Genomic DNA, 21263 nt, shown 5'->3' on the forward strand with positions numbered 1-21263 from the left:
CTCACGCAGGCTTCCCGGGTTGAGTGCTCACAGAACAGTTTGCATGGACCTTACTGTTGCTTTGGCTACTACACCTCCCTTGACAAAGTCCGCATAAAAAGAAAATAACGGTAATGGTAGATATGTCATTACGTATTTGTCCAAACCCACAGGCTGTTCAACACCAAGAGTAAACTCGAATGTACACTGTGGACTTTGGGTGATTATGATGTCAATGTAGGTTCATCAGTTATAACTAAGGGACCGCTCTGTGGGGAGGGATGATAGCAGGAGGCCATGCAGGTAGGGGGTGGGGGCAGGGATAATATGGGAAATCTCTGTACCTTTCTCTCCTACTATAGTTTTAGGTTATCCTACTATAACCTAAAACTGCTCTAAAAATAGAAGTCTAATAAAAATTAAAAACAAACAAACTGATTTTAAAAAGAGGCAAAAGAGAGAGTAAAGCTTTCACCTCCGATTCAACAAAGAAGAGAGTTTTATAGGATTCACGCCATTCAACCACTGGAAATACTCTTAACACCCTTGATTCAGGACGATTAGGATGAAATGACAATGAGAGTAACCCGTTTTTTTTAAAATTGTTATTCAATTACAGTTGTTTGCCTTTTCTCCCCATCCCTCCACCCCACCCCAGAATAACCCATTTTTATATTTAATTATTATAACATCTGTGGGTGAGCTCCTTCTGTGCCAGACACCAGCTGAGGCCTCCCCATTCACCAATCTCCCCCACCCTGACAGGCTCACTTTGAAGCGAGTGCCATTGTTACACCTACACTCGAAGGAAGAGAACTCAGGGCGGGGCCCCGCACTGCCGCATAGTGAGAGGATGGGCAGCGGTGAGACCCAGCTGCCCACAGAACGCTCCATGCTCCACTGGAGGAAAGAGAACACTGTCAGCCACTGAAAACTGACTTTCAACACAACACGATTTTGTAAAGGTGTTTGCCAGCATTAGAGAAGAACTGTGTGTGGTGTTACATTAGACCACAGGGGATGCGTTCTCGAACAAAAACATAAGCTGACCTTGGTGGGGTCAGGCGGTAGTGAGGCCTCCACCGTGTAGGGGCTCCCAGGCACGGGGTGTCCATCGTAGGTCACGTCAACAGCATAGAGCCCTTCCTCCCGAGGGATGAACTTGGCTGTGCTGCTCTCCCGGCCTGGCACAGGTGCCACCAGACATGGCACTACCTTCCTCGAGGGGCTCAGGATTGTCACGTCAAGCTTCCCTTGGCCTCCTGCCCCTTTGGTGTCAATGGCAAACTCCTGATCCTTCCCAACTTCAACTCCTGGAAAAGATAAGCCAATTAATTAATTTACTTATTATTATTTAATGGTGATTAATATTAATAATGATAGTTACCATTTACTGAATGTATTGTGTTCACCAGGCCTCAGTATAGCATACCATCTCCTTTAATTTTCATCACAACCCCAGGGGGGTTATTAGTAACCAACCACTTTTAACAGGAGACTGAGACTCAGAAAGATTGAGTAACTTGTCCAGGGTTCCGTATCTAGCAGATCACAAACCTGGGACTCAGACCTAAATTTACTTGACTCCACAATCTGCTTTGCTGACCAGTAAGTTATAATCTGACACCGTCTTCTCTCCTTTACTTACTTTTGGTGTTATATCAAAACATTTCCATAAGCCAGTGTTTTATTTACTAATTCTTGGCAGCAAATTTAATTCTACAGCCAAGAAGGCAAAAGTCAGAACTGGCATTTGAAAGGTCTTTGCAAAGCAGTCCACAGAAAATCCTGTGTTGTATTTGACAAAAACAGGGAAAGGACTTTGAACCAAAACAAAAGCCCTGGGAAAGTAGCCCTCCCACCCCTACCCGGGAAGATCCTGACTCCAGGCCAGCACGAGGCCTGCCCAGATGAACACTGTGGAGCCACACCAAGGAGGCCTCAGGGCTCCCCGTCCCAAAGGATCTTCCTAATGGGCGTTGTGGTTTACCTGGTATGGAGTCAAAACCCTTGGTGTCTTGGAAAAGGAGTGATGAGGGAACGGGTGAAGGGTTAGACAGGGACCATTCATATGCTCAGAGCTGGCTGCCCCCAGGGACAAAAGCCTCATCAAGCTCCTGTTTCAGAGCCCCAGAGCAGGGAGCTGGCCTCATTCACAACTTGTACATTTGGGTCACAGGTCAATTAAGGCGCTCACCAATGGTCCCACTGATACCCGAGAGACCCTCGTGGGTGGAACAAGAGGCCTTCCCTGGGGGTATGCACAAGCCCCTGTGAGCTTGAAAGGAGGTGAACATGTGCCACCACAGTGTGGCCAGGCGGCAGCCACTTGGTGAGAATGTTCTCTAAGAAGCGCTGCTGATGTGAAAGACAGGCTGAAGACACTGGGGAGAGCAGGAGAACTTTAATGCAAAATAAACACTGCCGACTGGTTTCTGCTGGCGGAATCATACACGCAGATGCAGAGGAGAGGTCTGGAAAGACAGGCGATGAACTGATAACTTCGGTTAACTATAGGGAGGGGCGGTAATGGCTAAAGTGGAATCCACTCTTACCTGTGTTGTTTTTTAGATGAAAAATTGGTGTATGTGATTTTTGGGTAAAAAAATAATTTTATAATCATATCCTGAACTTCTGAAGCTGAGTGGTAAGTACATCAGTGTTCATATTACACCATTTTTTTCTGTATGTTTGAAATTTTCCCTAATAAAGTTTTTCTTAATTTAAACTAAATAAAATGAGCTTGCAGTAATAAGATACCTAACAAGCTAAAGGAATATTCGGATGGGGGTAGGGGGTGCTCTGTATCTGTGGTTTCTGGATGCCAGAGGCTGACTTCTATGCTTGACTCTCTACCCCAGTGTGGATTCAGTGGCCTAGGAGAGTGGGCCCAGCAGAAGCTTGCCAGAAAGCAAAGTGCCCAACTTCTGTGTAATGAAAACATTCCACTGTGATGCCAGCAGTTGCCGAGGGCTATTACTGAGGTACTGTGCCAGGGTCTGAATTATTAGCTCATTTAATTTTCTAAATATTCCTTTGAGTATTCTTGACGGCCTCCTTCCTCATCCCCACCGCACAAACAATGAGAACTGATGCTCGGACAAGTTATGCGGCCGGTAGTTTCCCACTGCATGGCCCTCATTCAAAATCAAGTCTGTTCTGCTACAAAGTCTGTTAAGTCAGAAATTGATTCTCTGCAAACTGTCCTTTTGAGGGACCCTGATAGCCCCTAATGGTGGTCTGCGATGACCCGTCTCCCCTCCATTCACATACTTACTGTTTTCCAGCCCATTAATTTTTATCTTGCTCAGATCCAGCGGAGCCGCCACGCCCACCGTGAAAGGGCTTTTAGGGATGGGATCGCCGCCATATGTAACCAGAACCTGCATGCTGCCCTGCAACGAGAGAAAACCAAGTACACCTCTGGGGGCCAACGTTCTAACCCGGGGCCTAAACCTGCCTTCTGGATCTTTCACCCCACCCAGAGACACGGGCTATTTGACTCTAGCGGATACAGAAAACATCTCAGACATCTCTCTCTAAACTTCTGGGCCCCTGGTAAGATTGTTGGAGAAATCAGATAAAATAAAAGCAACTAATAACCACGGGGACAATTAAGTGAGCATTGTACTCTGTGCCTTTAAGCATTTCTTGGATTCAATCTCCAAACAGTCATAAGGGGTAGTTCCCTATCATCCTAATTTTTCCAGAGAAGTAACGTCACTTCCCCTAAGTCACCATCTGGTAAGTGTGAGCTGGACCTCACACCCACGCCACCCAAACCTGTATCCTAGGTCAAGGAAACAAAAGCTGCCGGTGTGAAGGCAGGCTGGGTCTGCGGGCTCAGCAGGCCCCGCACTAGCAGCCCGCATAGCGGCGGAGCGGCAGCATGGCCCTGTGTGCTGCTTTCTCTCCGGGCCAGTCCCGGCCCCTCCCTCCAAACCAAGGCTCCATGAAAGACCACGGTTGTCTCAGGCAATTAAGATCCCCCTCAACCCAAAGGGCCGGGCATACAGAAGAGGACCACGTGGGAGGGAAAGAGGCAAGGCAGGAATCCAGGAATCCAGAGCTGGCTGGAGTTCAGCCCTGCTGAAGGCTGTCACTGATCAAGTGTTAAGAGGGTGTCGCTTTTGGCCTATGTATATTTTCTCACATTCCTTTTGTAATAACAAAGGCGGGGAAAGCCAAGAAAAAAAGTTGGGTGTATCAATGAAGAAGAGAGGACTGATTTTCCAGGATTTATTTGTACTGCACACAAAACAAACTGGCTCCCCGCCTCCAGGGTGTAACATTTCACAGTAACATGTCCACGGGTCAGATCCAGCAGAGCAGGGACTAACTTGACACTTCGGCCACCATGGCTTTCCCGACATGCCAGCTCATCCCGAGCTCGTAACCCCTCACTCCCAACCCCTAACTTCTTCAGGGCTGGGCCACACAGCTAAGCCGGTGTCCTGGAAAAAACTTCTCCACCCCCCACTGTACATTCTGACCGCCTCTCTGGAGTGGCCAAGGACAGAGGGAAAATCCTCTTCCAGTTAAGCTTCCCCATCCCATAAAAGAAAGTATGTTCTCATTACCAGTCATAAAAAACCAAAAACTCAGATAGGAAATTAACTCCACCTTAAATAATCTAACGAGAGGGAGGGAGAAAGCTGAGAGATTTACACCTGCAGTGGTCTGTGGCATTTTAAGGTCTGCCCGGAGGCCCCATCCTAGGAATGGCCTGTGCTTTTCCTCAGGGATAGAAGGGGCCACCAGGCATCCCAAAGACTTCTCAGACTGCAGGACAGTTTTACTTTTCCCCCACCGGCTTCCGAGACCTTAATCTTATTCTGTAAAACACGCACACCCAAGACCATGACCCGAGAGCTCAGATGACGATAGGACGGGCAGCCAACCCACTGCCCCATCTTCCAGAAACCTCTGTGACACCACAGCTATCAAGAGCAATAATGCTTCAAGGGAGGGACTGCTATCCCATAAGACTCAGTGAGTTGTGGGGTTTCCTAAAGGTGCCAGAGTAGCACGGGGAGTTTTCAATGCCCAGAGGCTCCTGACTTGGCATGCCATGTGCTGCTGCCACCAGCTTCTCTAACTGCTAACGAAGGTTCGGGGAGGCCTGGAGAGAGAAACTGAGGTCGCTTGAGGCCACAGACAAACAAAAGCACAGAAGGCGAAATCCTTGGGAGAGACCATCATTGTGTGATTTCCTTCTATAAAATCAAGACTTTGACCTTCGGGAGGCCGTCAAGCCCCAGCCCAACAAGTCCACTCCTCCAAGGCAGAAAGAGCTCTGACCACTACCTTCTGCCAATGCCAAGAGTTCAGAGGATTGACCAGTGACAACCATCCCTGGTCCACGGCAGGCAGGTGAACATGTGCAAGTTGTGGCCCAGGGACCCTGCCGAAGGGGGCAACAGCCTGCAGGTACTTGCGAGCAAAGAGCCAGCAGTTTACGAAGTTTTAAATTGTCTCTGATTTGAGGCTTCACTTATTCAGCCATTTGGCCATAAGTCCACACAGAGCACCCCAGAGCACCCACGGTCAGGCCCTGTGCTCAGGGCTGGGGGTGCATATACATGTATATCATAATATTCCCTCCTCGGGGAACTCACAATACAAGGAGCGATTTAACCCTGTTTTCTATGCCATAGAGAGAGATCTGCAGAATTTCAAGTTGCCCAAATAATGAAACAGTAAACCTCACTATTAACAACAAAGGGCCAGAGGGGCACTGTGGCGCTTTTCACACTCGAGACAGTGACTGACACCGAGACCTCACCAGGCTCCTCAGACATATGATGGGCTACGTTTGGACAAACAGCCTCAAGCGGCCACTGAGGATGCAGAGAGCCTTCAAAACTGCGGCTCTCAGAGAACTGGATGAACTTGACCTTGGCATGACTCTGGAGTACGGACCCTCCCACTCCAGCTTCATATCAAATGCAACAAAACAGGACCTGGGCTCCCGACCTCCACCTCTACCTCAACGGGCAGCAGGGGTCATCCGGGGCAATGGGTTCTAAAGTCCTTTCTGGGGATGCAGGTCGAAACCTGAATGTGTCCTGACATCGGCAACTTACTTTTTAGCAGTGCAGCTGAAACACAAGAAGATACACAGCTCTAGGGTAAAGCAAGAGTCTCAAACTGTTTTTACAAGAGTCTATGACCTTGTGATCTCGACCAGTGTGCACATTCCTGGTACCTTGTCGGAAGAAACGCAGAGTGCTGGCAAGAAAGGTGACATCGGGCCAGTGCTCCCAGAGGTAGGGCTCCCTCCCACCAGCCCTCAGAAGCATCCGCAGGAAGATAATTACCTACTCAGCATTGAACAGCCTGATGACAAAGGGGCATTCTGTCTACAAAAGCATTAATTTTACCACTACTGATAATGAATCCCTCATTAAAGTAAAAGTAAAATAAAACAAACAAAAAACCCCAGGAAGCAGCATATGTGGAAGTAACAGGCACACAAACCTGCCCCAGGGAAACCCCTTAGTGTCAGGTTAGTTCTCGTAGCAAGGATTCCATCTGCAAAGACGCGGAGCGCCCAGGAAGGGGGGACGCCTGCCCCTTTTCTCATCCCCACTGTGCCCCTCGTTCTGCCCCACTGAACGCTGGCCGGCTCCTCACTGAGGGGCGCTTCCTGAGCAGCGTTTCTACAGAAAGCACCACCTCGCCGCTCCTGCCAACGGCATTTCTCACGTGATGGGCTCTGTTCTTCAACAAGGGGGGAAGCTCAGAGGTTGGAATGACTGTTCTGAACACTCTGTGACAGCAGTAAATTCCAGGCTTTTCTGCAGGAATATCTGCTCCCCAGACCCTAGAGGTGTGGGCATGAGGAAAAACAACTTTAAACAAATAAACATGACTTTGTACAGAGGGGTTGCTTTTTTTGGTTTGTTTTATCCTCATATGAGGACATGCTCATTGATTTCAGAGAGAGGGGATGGGAGGCAGAGAGAGGGAAAGAAACATCGCTGTGAGAGAGACACATCGATTGGTTGCCTCTCGCATGCACCCCGACTGGGGGGTCGAACTTGCAGCCTAGGTATGTGCCCTGACCAAGAATTGGGTCAAAAAGCCCTGGATGAAAAAACCCTGTCTGTATTCTTGTCTTTTCTAAGAGGGGACCATTTGGGGTTCTAAGTAAGTATTTCAGACCTGAGGGCCTAAAGGCTGAACATTGTCTCTTTGAGGAAAGTCTTTGAGAAAGATCCCCGTAATACCTTGCGAAGAGGGTAAATTAAGCTAAAAGGGCCATGAAGGAATAGCAAAGGCACGACTCTTCCTCTCTGAGTAATTCATCAAAGACCACCAGGCAGCTGGTAAGGACGGGAAGCATGTGTATAAGAAAGGTAGATACTAGGTCCTGAATTTCAAGAGCATTTCTCTGCTAAGACCCAAAACGGAGCAGGGAGTTTGGGGTGAGGAGAGAGGGGCTAGCGTTCTGCTTGTTCTTGAGAATCCTTCAGGCCCTCCTGATAGAACCCGTCAGGATTCTGTGAGTGCTCCATAGAAGTTCAGAACAAAAGGCGCGAAGAGCCGCCTCCCACAGGGGAGCAGAGATCACACTGTTGGCCTCCAAAGTGACCCAGCACCCAGCACAGCCCTGAGGGGAACGGGGCCTGGCCGGGCCGTTGGTCAAGGGGATGGGAAGCCCCTACCTGCTGGGTGGGTGTGTATTTAACAGTGTGGGAGTAGTCATAATTATCGATGACGTCCAAGTCCTTCACTGCGTCTCCAGGGAGGGGGCTGCTAAACTGCACGTTCAGTGGGGCTTTTCCGGCCCCTTTCGTGTAGACAGTGAAGTGCGTTGGTTTTCCATTTTCCACACCTGGAAAGATAAACCATGAAGTGAGGAGACAGGCCTGGTTGGAGCGGTTTCACTTTTAGAACCGGTCTGACAGGTTCATCTGCACCTGCTCTACTGATGCAGCCGGAGACAGGGGCAGAGGGGCTCGGCACAGCGCTCTGCCACTCAACTGGAGCCCCCACAGAACACCTGCCTTGGGTGGAGGTAAGACTCTCCAGGCCTCAGACCAAGCACGCACATGGCACTGGCCTGCAGAGCCTCCGGGATGGCCTGGCACACATACAATCACACACACCAGCTTACCTGCTTTGCTGAGGCCGGGGCCTTCTGCCTTCACCTTGCTGGCATCGTGGGAAGGGTCGACTTTGACTCTGAAAGGGCTGGCGGGGATTTCCTGTAGCAGAGACACTGTCTCAGTAGGAAAGCCCCTAACACAACTGCCAGAGCTCAGCGTTCTGCCCAACTTTCACTTAAGCGGGTGGTGAGCAACTTTCTGCTACCACATGTCAGGCCTTCACACTCTGACATCAGGGAAGGGCCATGATGGGTCACTTATGAATTCCTTGGTCCCCTACATCACAGGCTTCCCCCCATTTTCTTCACAGCCAAAGAAAGTTTTCCCACAAGAAAATCTGAAAACTCTGAGCCTTTACCACCAAAAGTGACAGTGATGTATGGGGTCAGAGGGACAGAAATGTCCTCTAGGGGCAGCTGAGAGCTGTGGTTTGGAGAGTATAAGAAATCAATCAGAAATATAATGGTTATAATTCTTCAAAAAGAATGTCACAGACCATCAGAATACGGGCAGAACAGGTTACCTGGATGAGACCAACTCCAGAACCACATCTCTAGAAACAGAACTTCCTTCTAAGGCCCGTTTTTATGTAAGGTTAATTTGAATCTCCCGGTTTCCACTACTTCTTGTTTTAGGTACTGCTCATCCTATTGGTCTTTCCAGAGGCCTGCTTTGAACCAGTGAATAATATGCACTGCTCACTTCTGTTAAAAAGTGGTAAAAATTTTAGTTGTTTTTTTTCCCTTCTTGGTTTTAATGAGCCAGAGAGAAAAACTGGGGAGCAGAGTTCTGAAGATACTTTCCCCATTGCTAAAAAACAGAAAGGAAATACTGTGTACAGGTGGCCAGAAAGAACTTAGACCCCCCACACACACACCTGAGATGCAAAGAGAACTTTGATAGTGTATCGCCCGGTGGCAGGAGGCACATATTTGACGGTAAACGTGTCGTTTGCATTGTGAATAATGTCAAAATCCACATCTTCCTCATCCTCACTCAACACCCGGGCATCACATTTAATGCCAACACTGACATCACCTGGAACAGACCAGCTCATTAGCACAAGTTTACAAGACACAGCATGTCCCAAGCAATCACTTCTAGTTCAGGTGAACACCCCAAAATAAGTACCTGGGAATTTTCCAGCGAGAAACACGAGAAAGGGATGGTGGTAAGCCAGGGTTTTGGAAAAAGAATGGAGGATGAAAGGATGGCAGATATTACCACAGAACTGATGTAGAGGCTCATTAGATTACTCATTCAGGTGGACTACTTCCTGGTTCAAAGTTCACTGCCCTTGAAATGTTATAAAAATAACTTAATTCCCCAAAGAGCAGCAATCAGTGTGTTGGGTGAAGCTCCCTCTCACCTTCCCCAGCCTCGGTACAGTCCACTGTGAAGTGAGTAGGCTCATTTGCCTTCAATCCACTTCTCTCCACGCCTGGCCCAAACACTTTGACCTTCTGGGGATGGCTACCCTGGCCAATGTTGACCTACAAAGGACATGGAGAAAAAGATGCAACCAAGTTTTCCTTCACCTGGACCCAGTAAAACACTGTTAGTTAACATTGTTGGAAACAGTCTTTCTGGGCAATCCAGAGCACTCTGCCCTTCAGGGCGCCCATCACTCAAGGCCCACCAAGGATGATGGTTCTTCCCATGCACCTGCCCTGGCTGTCAGACTGGGCAGGACCCACACCTGCAGCAGGACAGGGCTTTCTCATACCACGGCCAGGATTCCGCCTCACAACCTACCCGGTAGGGGCTGTGTGGGACGTTCACTCCACCCCAGACCACGGCGATGGTGTGCTTGATGGGTTTAACTGGGGTGTAGGAGCAGGCGTACGTGCCGTCCATCCGACTCTTCACCTGGATGTCAATGGGCTGGCCTTCCCCATCCTGCAAAAGAGCAGGGGCTAAGAACAGAACTGTCCCTCACCTGTCCTCATTAAACAGGGCCACCATGCCTCCCGAGACAGCCAAGTCACCATGCATCCAATCAATAAAACCACACGGAAAGACTATGGCATGCCATGTTCTCGCAGTACAATGACCATAACCCAGGGGAGGAAATACTACATGCATTTACTTATTTTTAGTCATTAAGAGCAAATGGCCCAAAAAGAAAACCATGACCATTCAACGCTTAATAATTTCAATGCCTACAGTTGAATCCTTTGGCCAAATTCAATTAAGTTAACATATTTAACAAATCCTTGTTCACCAACCTCTCATGATGGCCTAGGTAGCTTCGGCCACACCAAAACATTTACAGGGAAATCTGAAACAATGAGGCCTTGTTTCCACAGAACACAGTCATAAAAATAAGAAAAGTACCCTGCTTTACATGCAGAATCTCATTTACTCCTCACATAACCCATGAGATAAATATTCTTACTGTTCCCAATGTGTAAGAAAGGCAACTGAAGAGCAGATGAACCAAGCGATTTGCCATTACACTGTAGGACCTTGTCACTTGACAGTTATCTGCGGAGGTGGCCCCTGGAAACCCACCTGAGCAAATATCTTTAAGGGAGCTTTTCCAGCATCCTTAGGATCCACCGTGAACTCAGCCAGGTTGTTGACGATGCACCCAGATTTCTCCAGACCTGGCCCATATGCTTGGACCTGGAGCAAAGGGGCAATAATGATTCTCTTTCTGTGTAATGCACCAACTAAACCCCCATGTGAAGACTGGCGCCCAGGGGACGGGGGAAGGACAAACAACTGTGCCTAACTTTCCAGCACCTACGGTTATGGGAAGGAAAATGCTAAAGTAGGCTCCAACTTAAAAAGAAAAAAAAAACAGTATTATTAACCTCTCATGAAAGAGAAAACTCTCTAAAACCTGGCCCCAAACTAGACTGGGCTCCCTGCCTTATTCTGAGCTGACATAGAGAACTTCTAGTAACCAGGGCAGGGTCTTCCGGCCATGCCCAATTTCAATGTCACCCTTGAAGGGGCTAAGAACCTTTGTCACCAACAACATTGTGTTTACAGCCCCCAGAGAGCCTATGTACAGCTGCCCACGTGCGCCAACGCAGCACATGTGGGGGCTGGGGGCCTCCTCCTGTTGGCCAGGCTGGCTCAGACTTGATGCTAGACCAGCCTTCAAAGGGTTTGAGAGAAGCTCTTGGAAACAGTGAAAACATTGCTCCAACTTAAGAATAGGGAGCTGAGGAGAAAAAAAAAACATTATCCATGGAATATCTTAAAATATTAACTACAGAAAGTGGCAATACTGAATATGATGCTCCAGGTTGCAAGAAAACAGCTTCTTATGGAGCCCCCTCCGTGGGCCGGCCCTGGGCTAAGGGCTGCCTGTATGAATGTTAGTTGCCTCCTTGAATCATTCCAGAAACTCTAGGAAGCAGACACTACTACCATTCCCATTTTATAGAGGAAGATACCAAGAGCCAGTGCTGACTGGTGGCTCAGTGGGTTGGGCGTCATGTCATAAAGGGAAAGATGGCCGGTTCAATTCCCAGTCAGGGCACAAGCCTGGGTTGTGGGTTCAGTCCCCGTTTGGGGCATGTATGAGAGGCAACCAATCAATGTTCCTCACATCGATGTTTCTCTCCCTCTCTTTCTTTCTCCCTCCCTCTCTCTGTAAAAATTAATAAAGTCTTTTAAAAACAAAGGAGTCAGAGATAAGTTACTTGCCCAACATTAGAAAAGGACTCAGTGGTACTACCAGGATTCCAACTCAGACCTGTTTCTTCCCTAAGCTCTAAAGCCATCTCTCAACAAGGCCACTCTCCGGTGCCAGGGATAGTGCCAGGAGCCAGAAAAGAGAAGCCAGAAACATAACAAGGTGATTCACCAGATCCGGGTTATAGTCTCCTGTGGCCGGGTGGATGAAGGCCATGTATGGACTGTCCTTGATGTCCTCGTCATCACACATGATGTGAATGGCATATTCGCCAGGCTCCTTGGGCCAGTACTTCACGTCACACGATCCATCATTCTGGTCGTCATACTCAATCTTCGCCTGGGAGGGGCCTTCAATGGCAAACCCTGCAGGGTGGGGTGAGAGGGGCCCCTGGTTACATGGTGAAAAGTTACCTATTCTGGGTTACTACCAACTCACTCCCTCGGCCTTCCTAAAAGCCAAGTATTGCCCACAAGATTGAAATCTGTGTGTGTCCCTTTCCCACAAAACCAAGCCTACTGAGTCTTCAATAGAGATGGAAGGACTGTATTTCATACCTTTTTTTTTTAAACATCATCTAGCAATAAAGATCAACCAGCAAACCTTTCTGTTGGCAATATGGCAACACACACCAAAGTCTTAAACCAATGCCCAGTCTTTCCCCCACCAAACCCACTCATGGGCTTTTATCTGAAGGAAATAACCAAGGATATGTGTAAACAGTTAGATATGTATTCAGCATTGTTGTTATAGTAAAAAACCCTGGAAATCACTGGAAAGCCCAATAAGGAATATCCATGCAATGGAATACCATGGAAACCATGGAAAATCAAGACATGTTCTATATTTATCTGAGGCAGAAAAATATTAAGATTTCCCCAGATGTTTTTGTGGCAGATAAATATTTGTATGTATATGGCCAAAAACAAGTCTGAAACAATATGTCAAAAGGTTTAATATTATCTCTAATTTACAGAATATACCAAAATATTTATTATCTCTCTAGAAGAACAATTTAATGTGGTTTCTTATTTACCCCTTTTTGTTTATTTCTATTACCTGAAATAGAGGACACCAAATTATGGCTGGTGGGCCGTATCTGACCACTGTCTGTTTTTGTAATAAGGTTTTACGGAAACATAGCTATACTCCTTTGCTTACGTACCTTCTACTTCTGCTTTCATGCTACAACGGCAGAGTCGACGAGTTGTGAGAGAATATGACCCACGATACTAAAATACTTGCTATGCGATCCTTTTGAAGAGAGATCAGTGCTGACCACTGATCTAAAATGATCGCATATACATCAGATGTGTATTTAAAATATATTGTTAGGCTCCAAAGAATATTTACTCCCAAAATTTCTGATTTCAGAAAAATTCATTCATTCATCTAAACTATGGATAACTCAATAATATTTGTTGAGTGTCTACGTGTGCCAGGCACAACATCCACAGAAAGCCTCTGCCCTTGAGGTCTAGTGGATGATGAATGAATGAATGGGGGAGAGGGCAACCTGAAGGGCGGCAGGAAAGGAGAACTGCAATTCCCCAGCAGTATGCAGAGGCGGCCTCGGGTGGTGAGGAGGCCAGGAGGTAAAGGGTAGTGAGGCTCAGCAGGCCCCAATGCTTCGTGTAAGGCCCCAATGCTTCGATTACTGGGCCCAAGCCCTCTGTAATCTCAGCCCTCCAGAAGCTGTAGGTCACCTACTTCCACTTACCTAGAGACCCCACCTCAGAGCCAATGGACTCCACCACGAAGTCTGCTGACCGCCCAGCAATCCCACCATGGAGGCCAGGCCCCCATGCACGGACTTTCTGCATGCCTGCTTCAGGGCCAACTTGAACTTCAAAGGGGCTAAAAGAAAAGGAAAAATAGAAGCACTAAAGAAGAGAAAAGAAGGGGCTAAATACAGGGATAAGCTGTTTGCACACACCCTTTGCACTTGCTGGCCCCTTTTACCTGCAGCCCCAACCTCCAGCCAAGCCCTTCCTCCACGCAAGTTCCCCCTCGGCCATTGTTAGGTCAACAATATAAAGTAATATGCTATTTCAGGGCATTCAGGTGGCCACTGGGTTGGCACTCAAGGCACACTGCCTTACACTATCTTTCTGGTCATTTACTTTTGGGGTGGAGGGCTCACAACACCGTGGGCCCTGGAAGGTAAGAGAGTGTGTGCACTTTTCCACACCCTGCCTATGCTGTAACAAGAAAACTAGGTTGAAGAGGCATGAGCTCATACATGAATGAATGTGCTTTAACTTATGTGCAGGAGATTAAAAATAGTTTGCTCAGATTCTCAGAACCCTATAATATGCCCAGGTATTTCTCAAGGTAAACTTAATTTATTCAGAGTTTAAAGCTGCCCCCAGGAAAGCTGGAAAACACATAAACACCAGGTGGGCAAACTGCAACGCCCACACAGCAAAGCTGTAGACTGGTCCCTTGGTTCCCGAGCGCGCTCACGTAGAGGATTTAATGTAAACCATAGCAGATTTTACCCCCATGGCATTCCTGAACAGAGGCACACATTGAAAGAAAGAGAATCTCAGTTTATTGTATAGACACACAGCCCACTTGCTCTCTATTACTGCTCCTCTGGGCTTCCCCACCTCCCGCCAGTCCCAAACCACCAACATTTGATGTAAAGCAAGGCAGCCGAAACCACAGTGACTTTCTGCTGCTTTTGAGAACAGGCCAAATGCCTGTAAGCTGCTCTGAAAAAAAAAAACATGTTTTCAACAAAGCAGATCTCTTTCCCTCCTACAGCCCAGGAAGCAACCACAGTGAGCCTGCCCGGGGCCGGGCACACCTCCAGAGAAGACGCAGCTCCAGCTGGAGACTCACCTCTTTGGAATGTGGTGTCCCCCCCAAGTAATGGCGATGCTGTATTTCCCTGGGGTGCTGGGGTAATACTCGAATGCATAGACTCCTTCCAGAAAGCCTTTTTGCTTCACCAGCTCCTCCAGACCCTCTGTAGGAAGGAAACACACCATCCTTCCAAAGCCATCCTAGGCTCAGAAGGAGAAACCAAAAGACAAGAACTGAAAGGCAGCAATATCCACAAAATATAACCAACAGAGGAGAACTAAGTGGGCCGCCTAAGAGGGTGGGATCACTGAAACCTGCAAGATTAGTCCAAAGTCAAATATGGACCCATCTCTGCTTCAAATTATGGGGAAACTGAAGGTTTTCAGCTAACTGGCTTTATCAGGCTCTCTCAGTTTTGAGGGGCTATGAGGTCCTGAACCTCCTGGGTCTGTGGAAAGACCAACCTACTCACATCTCAATTTTTCAAGAAGCCTACCCATCTTTGCTCTGCCCCTCCTCCCCAAAAATAAAGTGGGGAGGGAATGGATCTTTATGAGTATTTGGCATGAGTTTCGGGTTAGTGTCCTGGCGTATCTTTTTCAGTTAAAGCTGGAGAGTGAAAGTGAGAAAGCTCCTGTGTGCTATCTACAAGGAGACAGGCGTAGATGCTACGCCACTAACTCCAGAGCAAGCTATCAGGCAGGGACTTGTTTAATGTTGAGCCTTGTGATTTGGCTGGGAAAGCCATTTACTCAAGCGAGAATCCAAGGTCAGGAAAAAAACGCCTCCTTGGCTCCTGAAGGAACAAACCAGAGGGGAAGGCAGCCCCAGAGCAGCGTGGGTCCAGGTCTGAGCAGTCTAGAACTGTGGCTGCCCTCGGGGCTCGCGCCTGCCCCAAAGCTTGATGCTCCTACATCAAACATTAACTTTCTAGAGCTCAGAACACCCCTGCCCCAGCCTACTGGGGACATGGAGGCTAAGAGCAGTACCGGCATAGGAAGCACAAGGTTCCACAGGCCCAGGGCTGCTCCCCTGCAACTAGCAGTGCCAAGCTGCTCATCTGAACCAGGGGGAAGACTTGAGGGCGGTGTGGACACCCATCCTTGTACCTACTCACTCTCTCCTTTCCTAAAGGGGGGCAAGAATGAGTTGTGGGGTACAATCCATCTGTCCACGAATGGCATTTATTAACAAAGGAAACTTAAGGTGAGGCAATTTGATTCCCCTTCTATAAGCACCGATCATAGTAATCGGGCACTTGACATAATATCATAGTCTATGAAACGTAACCTGTAGTGGGAAAATCACTGGCTTTGGAGACTGCTTGACTTCCAGCTCAGATGCTTACAAGCTGTGGGACCTTGGGCAGGACCCTCCCTCTTGGAGCCTAGGTTTCCTCAAATAAAAAACAGGCCACTTCAGGTTGTTGTTTCAAGGACAACTTCATCGTATCCCTGCTTTTTCTACTCCCAGAAGCCTTAATAAATGTGAGTCTGTTGAGCCACCACTGTCCCCACCTGCGACCAGGGCAGAGATTACTAATCAATCACTGCTTCCTTCCATATGGAGCCCAGATAGCCTCAAATCTTTGACACAGGTCTCTGGGGTAAACTGGTCAGAAAGGGCATGGGGTGAAGGCCATTTGCCACGGCTACCAACTTAGCCAAAATCACCCCTGAGATGAGGGAACAAAGGAGCACTTACTAGGACCCTTCACGGTTATGCTGAGCTCCCCGCTGCCAGCAGCTTTGGTGTCAACCTTGAAGTCTGCAGTCTCCCGGATGCGGACGCCTTTCGGCTGCAGGCCTCGGCCACTGGCCCGGCAGGCGTTTGGATTGCAGGCTGCAAGCATAGTTTTGACATCAATTCAACCTTTCATTCCTTAGTCAGAGTCGAGCAAGCCAAGGCAACTTGGAGCCACCCGCCAAGAAAACATTTGCTCTGCAGAGTAAGCCACAGTTCCTGAGACCAGGGGTCCCGTTTAGAGAGCACACCAGGCAGCAAATAAAGACTCAACATAACTCTGTCCAGCCACACCGCAGAAGGACTGAGGAAAGTTACATTGGCAAAGAAAGCCCGAGAGCACAGCGTGGATTCCCTGGGCTCCTGGTACTGGCTGAGTCCTGGCATTTATCCTCTCAGTGGTGAAGGAGAGTGAAGACCTAGGGCTGGACACTGTTCAAACCTCACTGCTGTACTCGAGGGCCCACTAATGGGGAAGACTGGACTTTCTCAAGTCAGCTTGAGAAATGTAGAGCTTGAAAACATCTGACTGGGTTCCAAACTTCAGGTCAGTCATTTCTAAAAGTCTAAACATTGTTGTCTTCCATATGAAGAGCTCGACAATAGCTCACAAGGGGAGCCCATTCAACCCTGCGCCGCCCAAGGCAGACTAACACTTCAGTCCTGGGAATGCGGGAGGCTATAAATGCAACTATTAGCAATAAACACCGCTCCCAATTTGATTTCTAGATCAGGTTAAAAAAGCTAAAGTTGTAAGTCTAAAAATTAAGGACAAAGGTAGTTTCTAACGGTCCTTACATGAGGTCCACAAAACTCGTGTTCCCTGGGGCTCATCAGAAGGTTGATAAAAGACATCCTTGTCCCCTATGAATTCTTTGTCAACATGGGCAACCTTCTCATTAAGTATAGGAATGGGACATGAATAGGTGAAAGGTCATGCTGTTTATTAAGTGGCTTTTCCTTTCCAAATCTGACACTGCATATCTGACAGCTCTCTCTCTACACATGATGGGTCACAAACTCCAGAGAAGGAGACTCTAGTTTACTCCATGAAGGAAGGTCATTCCTCCGCTGGTCTCTCCTCCTCACAGCATCCTCGGCTGGCTATTTGGCAAACAATTGCTTCCCAAAGACACACACACATCCTTGGAATTAGAGATGGTTTTCAGGATGAATATAAGTTTATGGTGGCACTTTATGGTAGGTAACATTGGTTTTCCATTGTGAAAACGATATGCAACCTTTTTTTTATATAAAGTCATTTAATTGGAAGAAGGATTAGTACATCAAAAACAAAAACAAAAACAAACCCAACACCCTCTATTAATTAAATACTATACAGTAAAGCGATGGAGAGACAGGCCAGGAATGAAAAGGGCAATACATCAGGGAGAGGAAGTCAGACTAGGAAAGCCTTTTGAATTCTTTCTTGCATTATGTCAAAAAGAGCTTTATATACAAACATGTTGGGTTTACTTTTTCTTTGTTAAGAGGAGAAAAGTTGGTTATACCAGGAATAAGTAACTACAGGGTGACAGGACTTCCCTGGAAGGTTTAAATATTCACGGAGATTCTGAACATGGGCCGTGATCTCCACACCCAAAGGGTCACCGCTCAGTTCAATAAGCACTAAACAGAGCTGAAGAGTGGGAGGAAACCGCCAGATTCGCCACCATTTTGAAATGTGGGAACTACTCAGAGTGGGCTTGGGGTATGGTTGGACATGCTGTGACAGCACGGGCTGTCATTTCCAGAGGCCGCAAACAGCACAAGCTCAGCTGACATCTGCAGGCAGCACACAGAACTGGCCCAGAAGCCCCACCCACCCAGCCCTTACCAAGTAAGGTGCCTCTGGCCCAGTGCTCTCAACTAGGAAGCCAACAGCTTCGGGGTCCGGGCTGGCCCAGAGGCAGGATTCAGAAGAGGAGGCCAGGTCTGCAGACGCAGATGCAGGACAGAATGGAAAAAGGCAAGTATTGATTAGAGAAGGCAGCAGAGGGTGGGGGAGGAAGAGCAACAGGGAAAAAGGAAAGGAGTCTAACAGGAAAATACCAGCTTCTGGCTGCGAAGGGTGTTTAGCAGGGTGATCAAGGGGTCGATAGAGACCTGGGTTCTACTTCTACTGATGCCTAGCCCCTACTCCCCTATACCTTATGTTATTTAAGCCTTAGTGTCTCCGCCTGAAAACTGGGAATAATAATAGCACCTGGAACACACAGGCTGGTGTGACGATTAGAAGCGTTTCTGCTAAGTGCCTGGCAGCCAGTAAAGACCAGGCAGTGGAGGCCAGGGGGCGCCAGCAATGCTACTTCTGCTAACCTTGGCCACAGACGCCAACTCCTCAACGACCTCGGCCCTGCACTTCTCAGTGAGGATAATGACTCTCCTGGACAAGTGTTTTGGGGAGGATTAAAGCAGTTAATACAAGTAAAGCACTGGGGTCGCTCCACAGCTCACAAAAAGGTATTACATTCTCCTGGTCTGGGACCCAGGCATGGGCACGGTTGGCCTGGATGCCAGAAGCACCCGTGCGTGGTTGGTCACCCCAGCACTCACCTTCCCCAACCTGTACAATGAAAGGACTCTTGGGAATGGTGTCCCCAGCGAACGTGACCTTGACCACATGAGGGCCAGGATGCATTGGTTTGTACACACATCGATACACCTGGTTTCCTTTGTCTTCCACAAGCAGCTCCACGGTGTTCTTCCCCTGGGGGTCTTCCACCTCAACACCAATGTCACCCACGCCGGCACCTATGACAGAGTAAACATTCCATGAGACCACGTCAACCTCTCAGAAAGCTCACTGCTGAGGAGCGTAAACGCAGGTACAAAATGCAAACAAAGGAGACAGCGGCACTTAGAAGGGCCACGCCAAGACATCAACAACTTGTCTGACTGCACAGAAGGGCGGTCATGGCCGAACTTGCCTTTCTCTATTTTGTAAATTTTCTACACTGGAAAGAAAGCTGACATTTCAAGAATCGTGTCTTATTCATTCCTCCCCGCCCAACCCACACAGGATCTTGCATGGAATTTGGCTGAGGAGATGACTCTTAAAACTTAGTTTCATTGGAATATTTATTTAGTCAGATAAAAAGTGAGTACAGAAATTGACCGTTTATTAATCATTACAGTCAAGCTTGAATGTAAGATTTTAGAGAAGAAAAACTGAGGTTGAAAAACCTAAAAATATAACCAACACATTCGAAACAGAGAACAGACTGGTGGGTGTCAGAGGGGTGTGGCTGAAAAGGTGGAGGATTAAGAAGGACAAATCAGTAGTTACACAGCGGCCCCAGGGGTGTAAATCACCGCCCAGAATGTCGTCAACAACACTGTAATGACTACGTACGGGCCAGCGAGTGCTTGAAATATTGGGGTGACCACTTGTGTAAAGCATATAATTGTCTAATTACTATGCTGTACAACTGAAACTAATAGAAAGTAATACTGAATGTGAACTGTAATTGAAAAATTAAAAAATAAATTAAAAAAAATAAATGTATAAGGACAGGGGGGTGGAGTGGAGAACTGAAAAAAGCTATTTTTGCTGTTGGCTGTTTGTTTTAAAGACAAAGGTCCGGCATCTGAAGACTTCAGGTTCCTGAGGATTATCTCTGGCTTTCCGACAAAGCCTGATCCCTGGAGGAGTGGGCGCTTACCTGCCGTGTAGATGTCAAAATAGGTGGGCTTATTGGCGATGTTCCCCGCAGCTTCCAAGCCCGGGCCTTTGGCAGTGACTTTACTCGCATCGCCCTGGGCCTTGTCGACGTTCACTTCAAACGGGCTCTTGGAGATGTGCTGTCCTGCAAAGAGTACTGTGACCTACAAGTGACAGAGATGACATATAATCACTTCTTCCTGCCCAGTGAGACTACCAGATCAAGTCACATGCTTTGTGATCTTCTTGTCCGTCCTCCTGATTTCGCACACAAAGGTGGCTGGAACCAGAGTCCTGTGAGTGGCCTGAATGGGACTCCCACCTGGCTCCGTCAGCTATTCAGCTGGGCCTGGGACATCCGGCCTTCAGCAAATTAAAAATGTGTACATCTGGTATGTTTAGCATCTCTAGTAGGATATGAACAAATACTTATACTTGAATCTCTAGAGCACAGGAGGCAAACACAAGACCCGAGCACTGAATCCGGCCCTCCACCTTATTTTATATGCCCCAGCACACCTCGTTTCTACAGGCGGCAGCGCCGAGCTCCTTGCCCCTAGTTAAGGAGTAGTTACATTTATACAGTCCTAAAATTGTATTTGGTCCTTTGAAGGCAACCGTGAGGCTGATGTGGCCCCAGTGAAAATGAGTTTGACACCCCATCTAGAGTCTAGACATTGGGTCCTTTAAGGAAACTGCAGAAGAGGCCATTGTTCCCTAGAATACAATGCAAGGTTCTAGGATTTCACACCTAGAGTCAAAGTATTTCTTAAGGGATCAAGATCAATCCCAGACACATGGATTTGAGAAAAAAGTACATATTTCCATCTAAAACTTGAGCCAGAGTTCTTATGTTTTAAATTTTTCAGGGGCACTGTATTAGGTTTTCATATGAATTAAATAAATTAATTACATCATAAATGCTCTCAAGACCCCCCCTCCCCAAACTCATGATGTTCTTTCTAAGGGCACAAACCTATGGCCATGATCCAGTGAATTTCACCGAAGCCCAAGGTGGAGAGTACGGTCTAAGTGTCAAAGTCTTGGCATGGTGCACAGGGACTGGCCCGTGTGCTTTTGAAGGCTTTCTTCCAACTAAAGGCAGACTCCTAGGTCTCCCGCAAGACTCCCTTGGCCCCCATCCCACAGGCCAACGGCACACTGACACAAACAGAACTCAAACTGTTGCCGAGACAAAGGGCCTGGGGACAGGATCCCTGTTAAATTCTCCAGGTACATGAGTGGCCCATTGGCCTGCACTGCAGTCGACCAGCGTTCTCCACACTCGGCCTTCAGTGCT

General features: G+C 47.8%; 1 protein-coding gene across 7 annotated transcripts in view; it reads right to left on the minus strand.

Moving 5' to 3' along the window:
- FLNB (filamin B) overlaps positions 1 to 21263 on the minus strand; it is a 140459-nt gene that overhangs the window by 43816 nt on the left and 75380 nt on the right. For all 7 annotated transcript variants that reach the window (XM_024556563.3, XM_045192408.2, XM_024556562.3 and 4 more), the window contains exons 7-20: positions 19965 to 20127; positions 18856 to 19053; positions 16261 to 16398; positions 14593 to 14719; positions 13466 to 13602; positions 11917 to 12110; positions 10608 to 10721; positions 9849 to 9992; positions 9463 to 9586; positions 8971 to 9131; positions 8102 to 8192; positions 7650 to 7819; positions 3257 to 3374; positions 1030 to 1292 (exon numbers count right to left, since the gene is read on the minus strand). In XM_024556563.3, the coding sequence (XP_024412331.1) occupies positions 1030 to 1292; positions 3257 to 3374; positions 7650 to 7819; positions 8102 to 8192; positions 8971 to 9131; positions 9463 to 9586; positions 9849 to 9992; positions 10608 to 10721; positions 11917 to 12110; positions 13466 to 13602; positions 14593 to 14719; positions 16261 to 16398; positions 18856 to 19053; positions 19965 to 20127 (2142 nt within the window). The remainder of the gene's footprint in view (positions 1 to 1029; positions 1293 to 3256; positions 3375 to 7649; positions 7820 to 8101; positions 8193 to 8970; positions 9132 to 9462; positions 9587 to 9848; positions 9993 to 10607; positions 10722 to 11916; positions 12111 to 13465; positions 13603 to 14592; positions 14720 to 16260; positions 16399 to 18855; positions 19054 to 19964; positions 20128 to 21263) is intronic.

The sequence above is a fragment of the Desmodus rotundus genome, chromosome 8 (genome assembly GCF_022682495.2).
Source record: "Desmodus rotundus isolate HL8 chromosome 8, HLdesRot8A.1, whole genome shotgun sequence".
Taxonomy (NCBI): domain Eukaryota; kingdom Metazoa; phylum Chordata; class Mammalia; order Chiroptera; family Phyllostomidae; genus Desmodus; species Desmodus rotundus.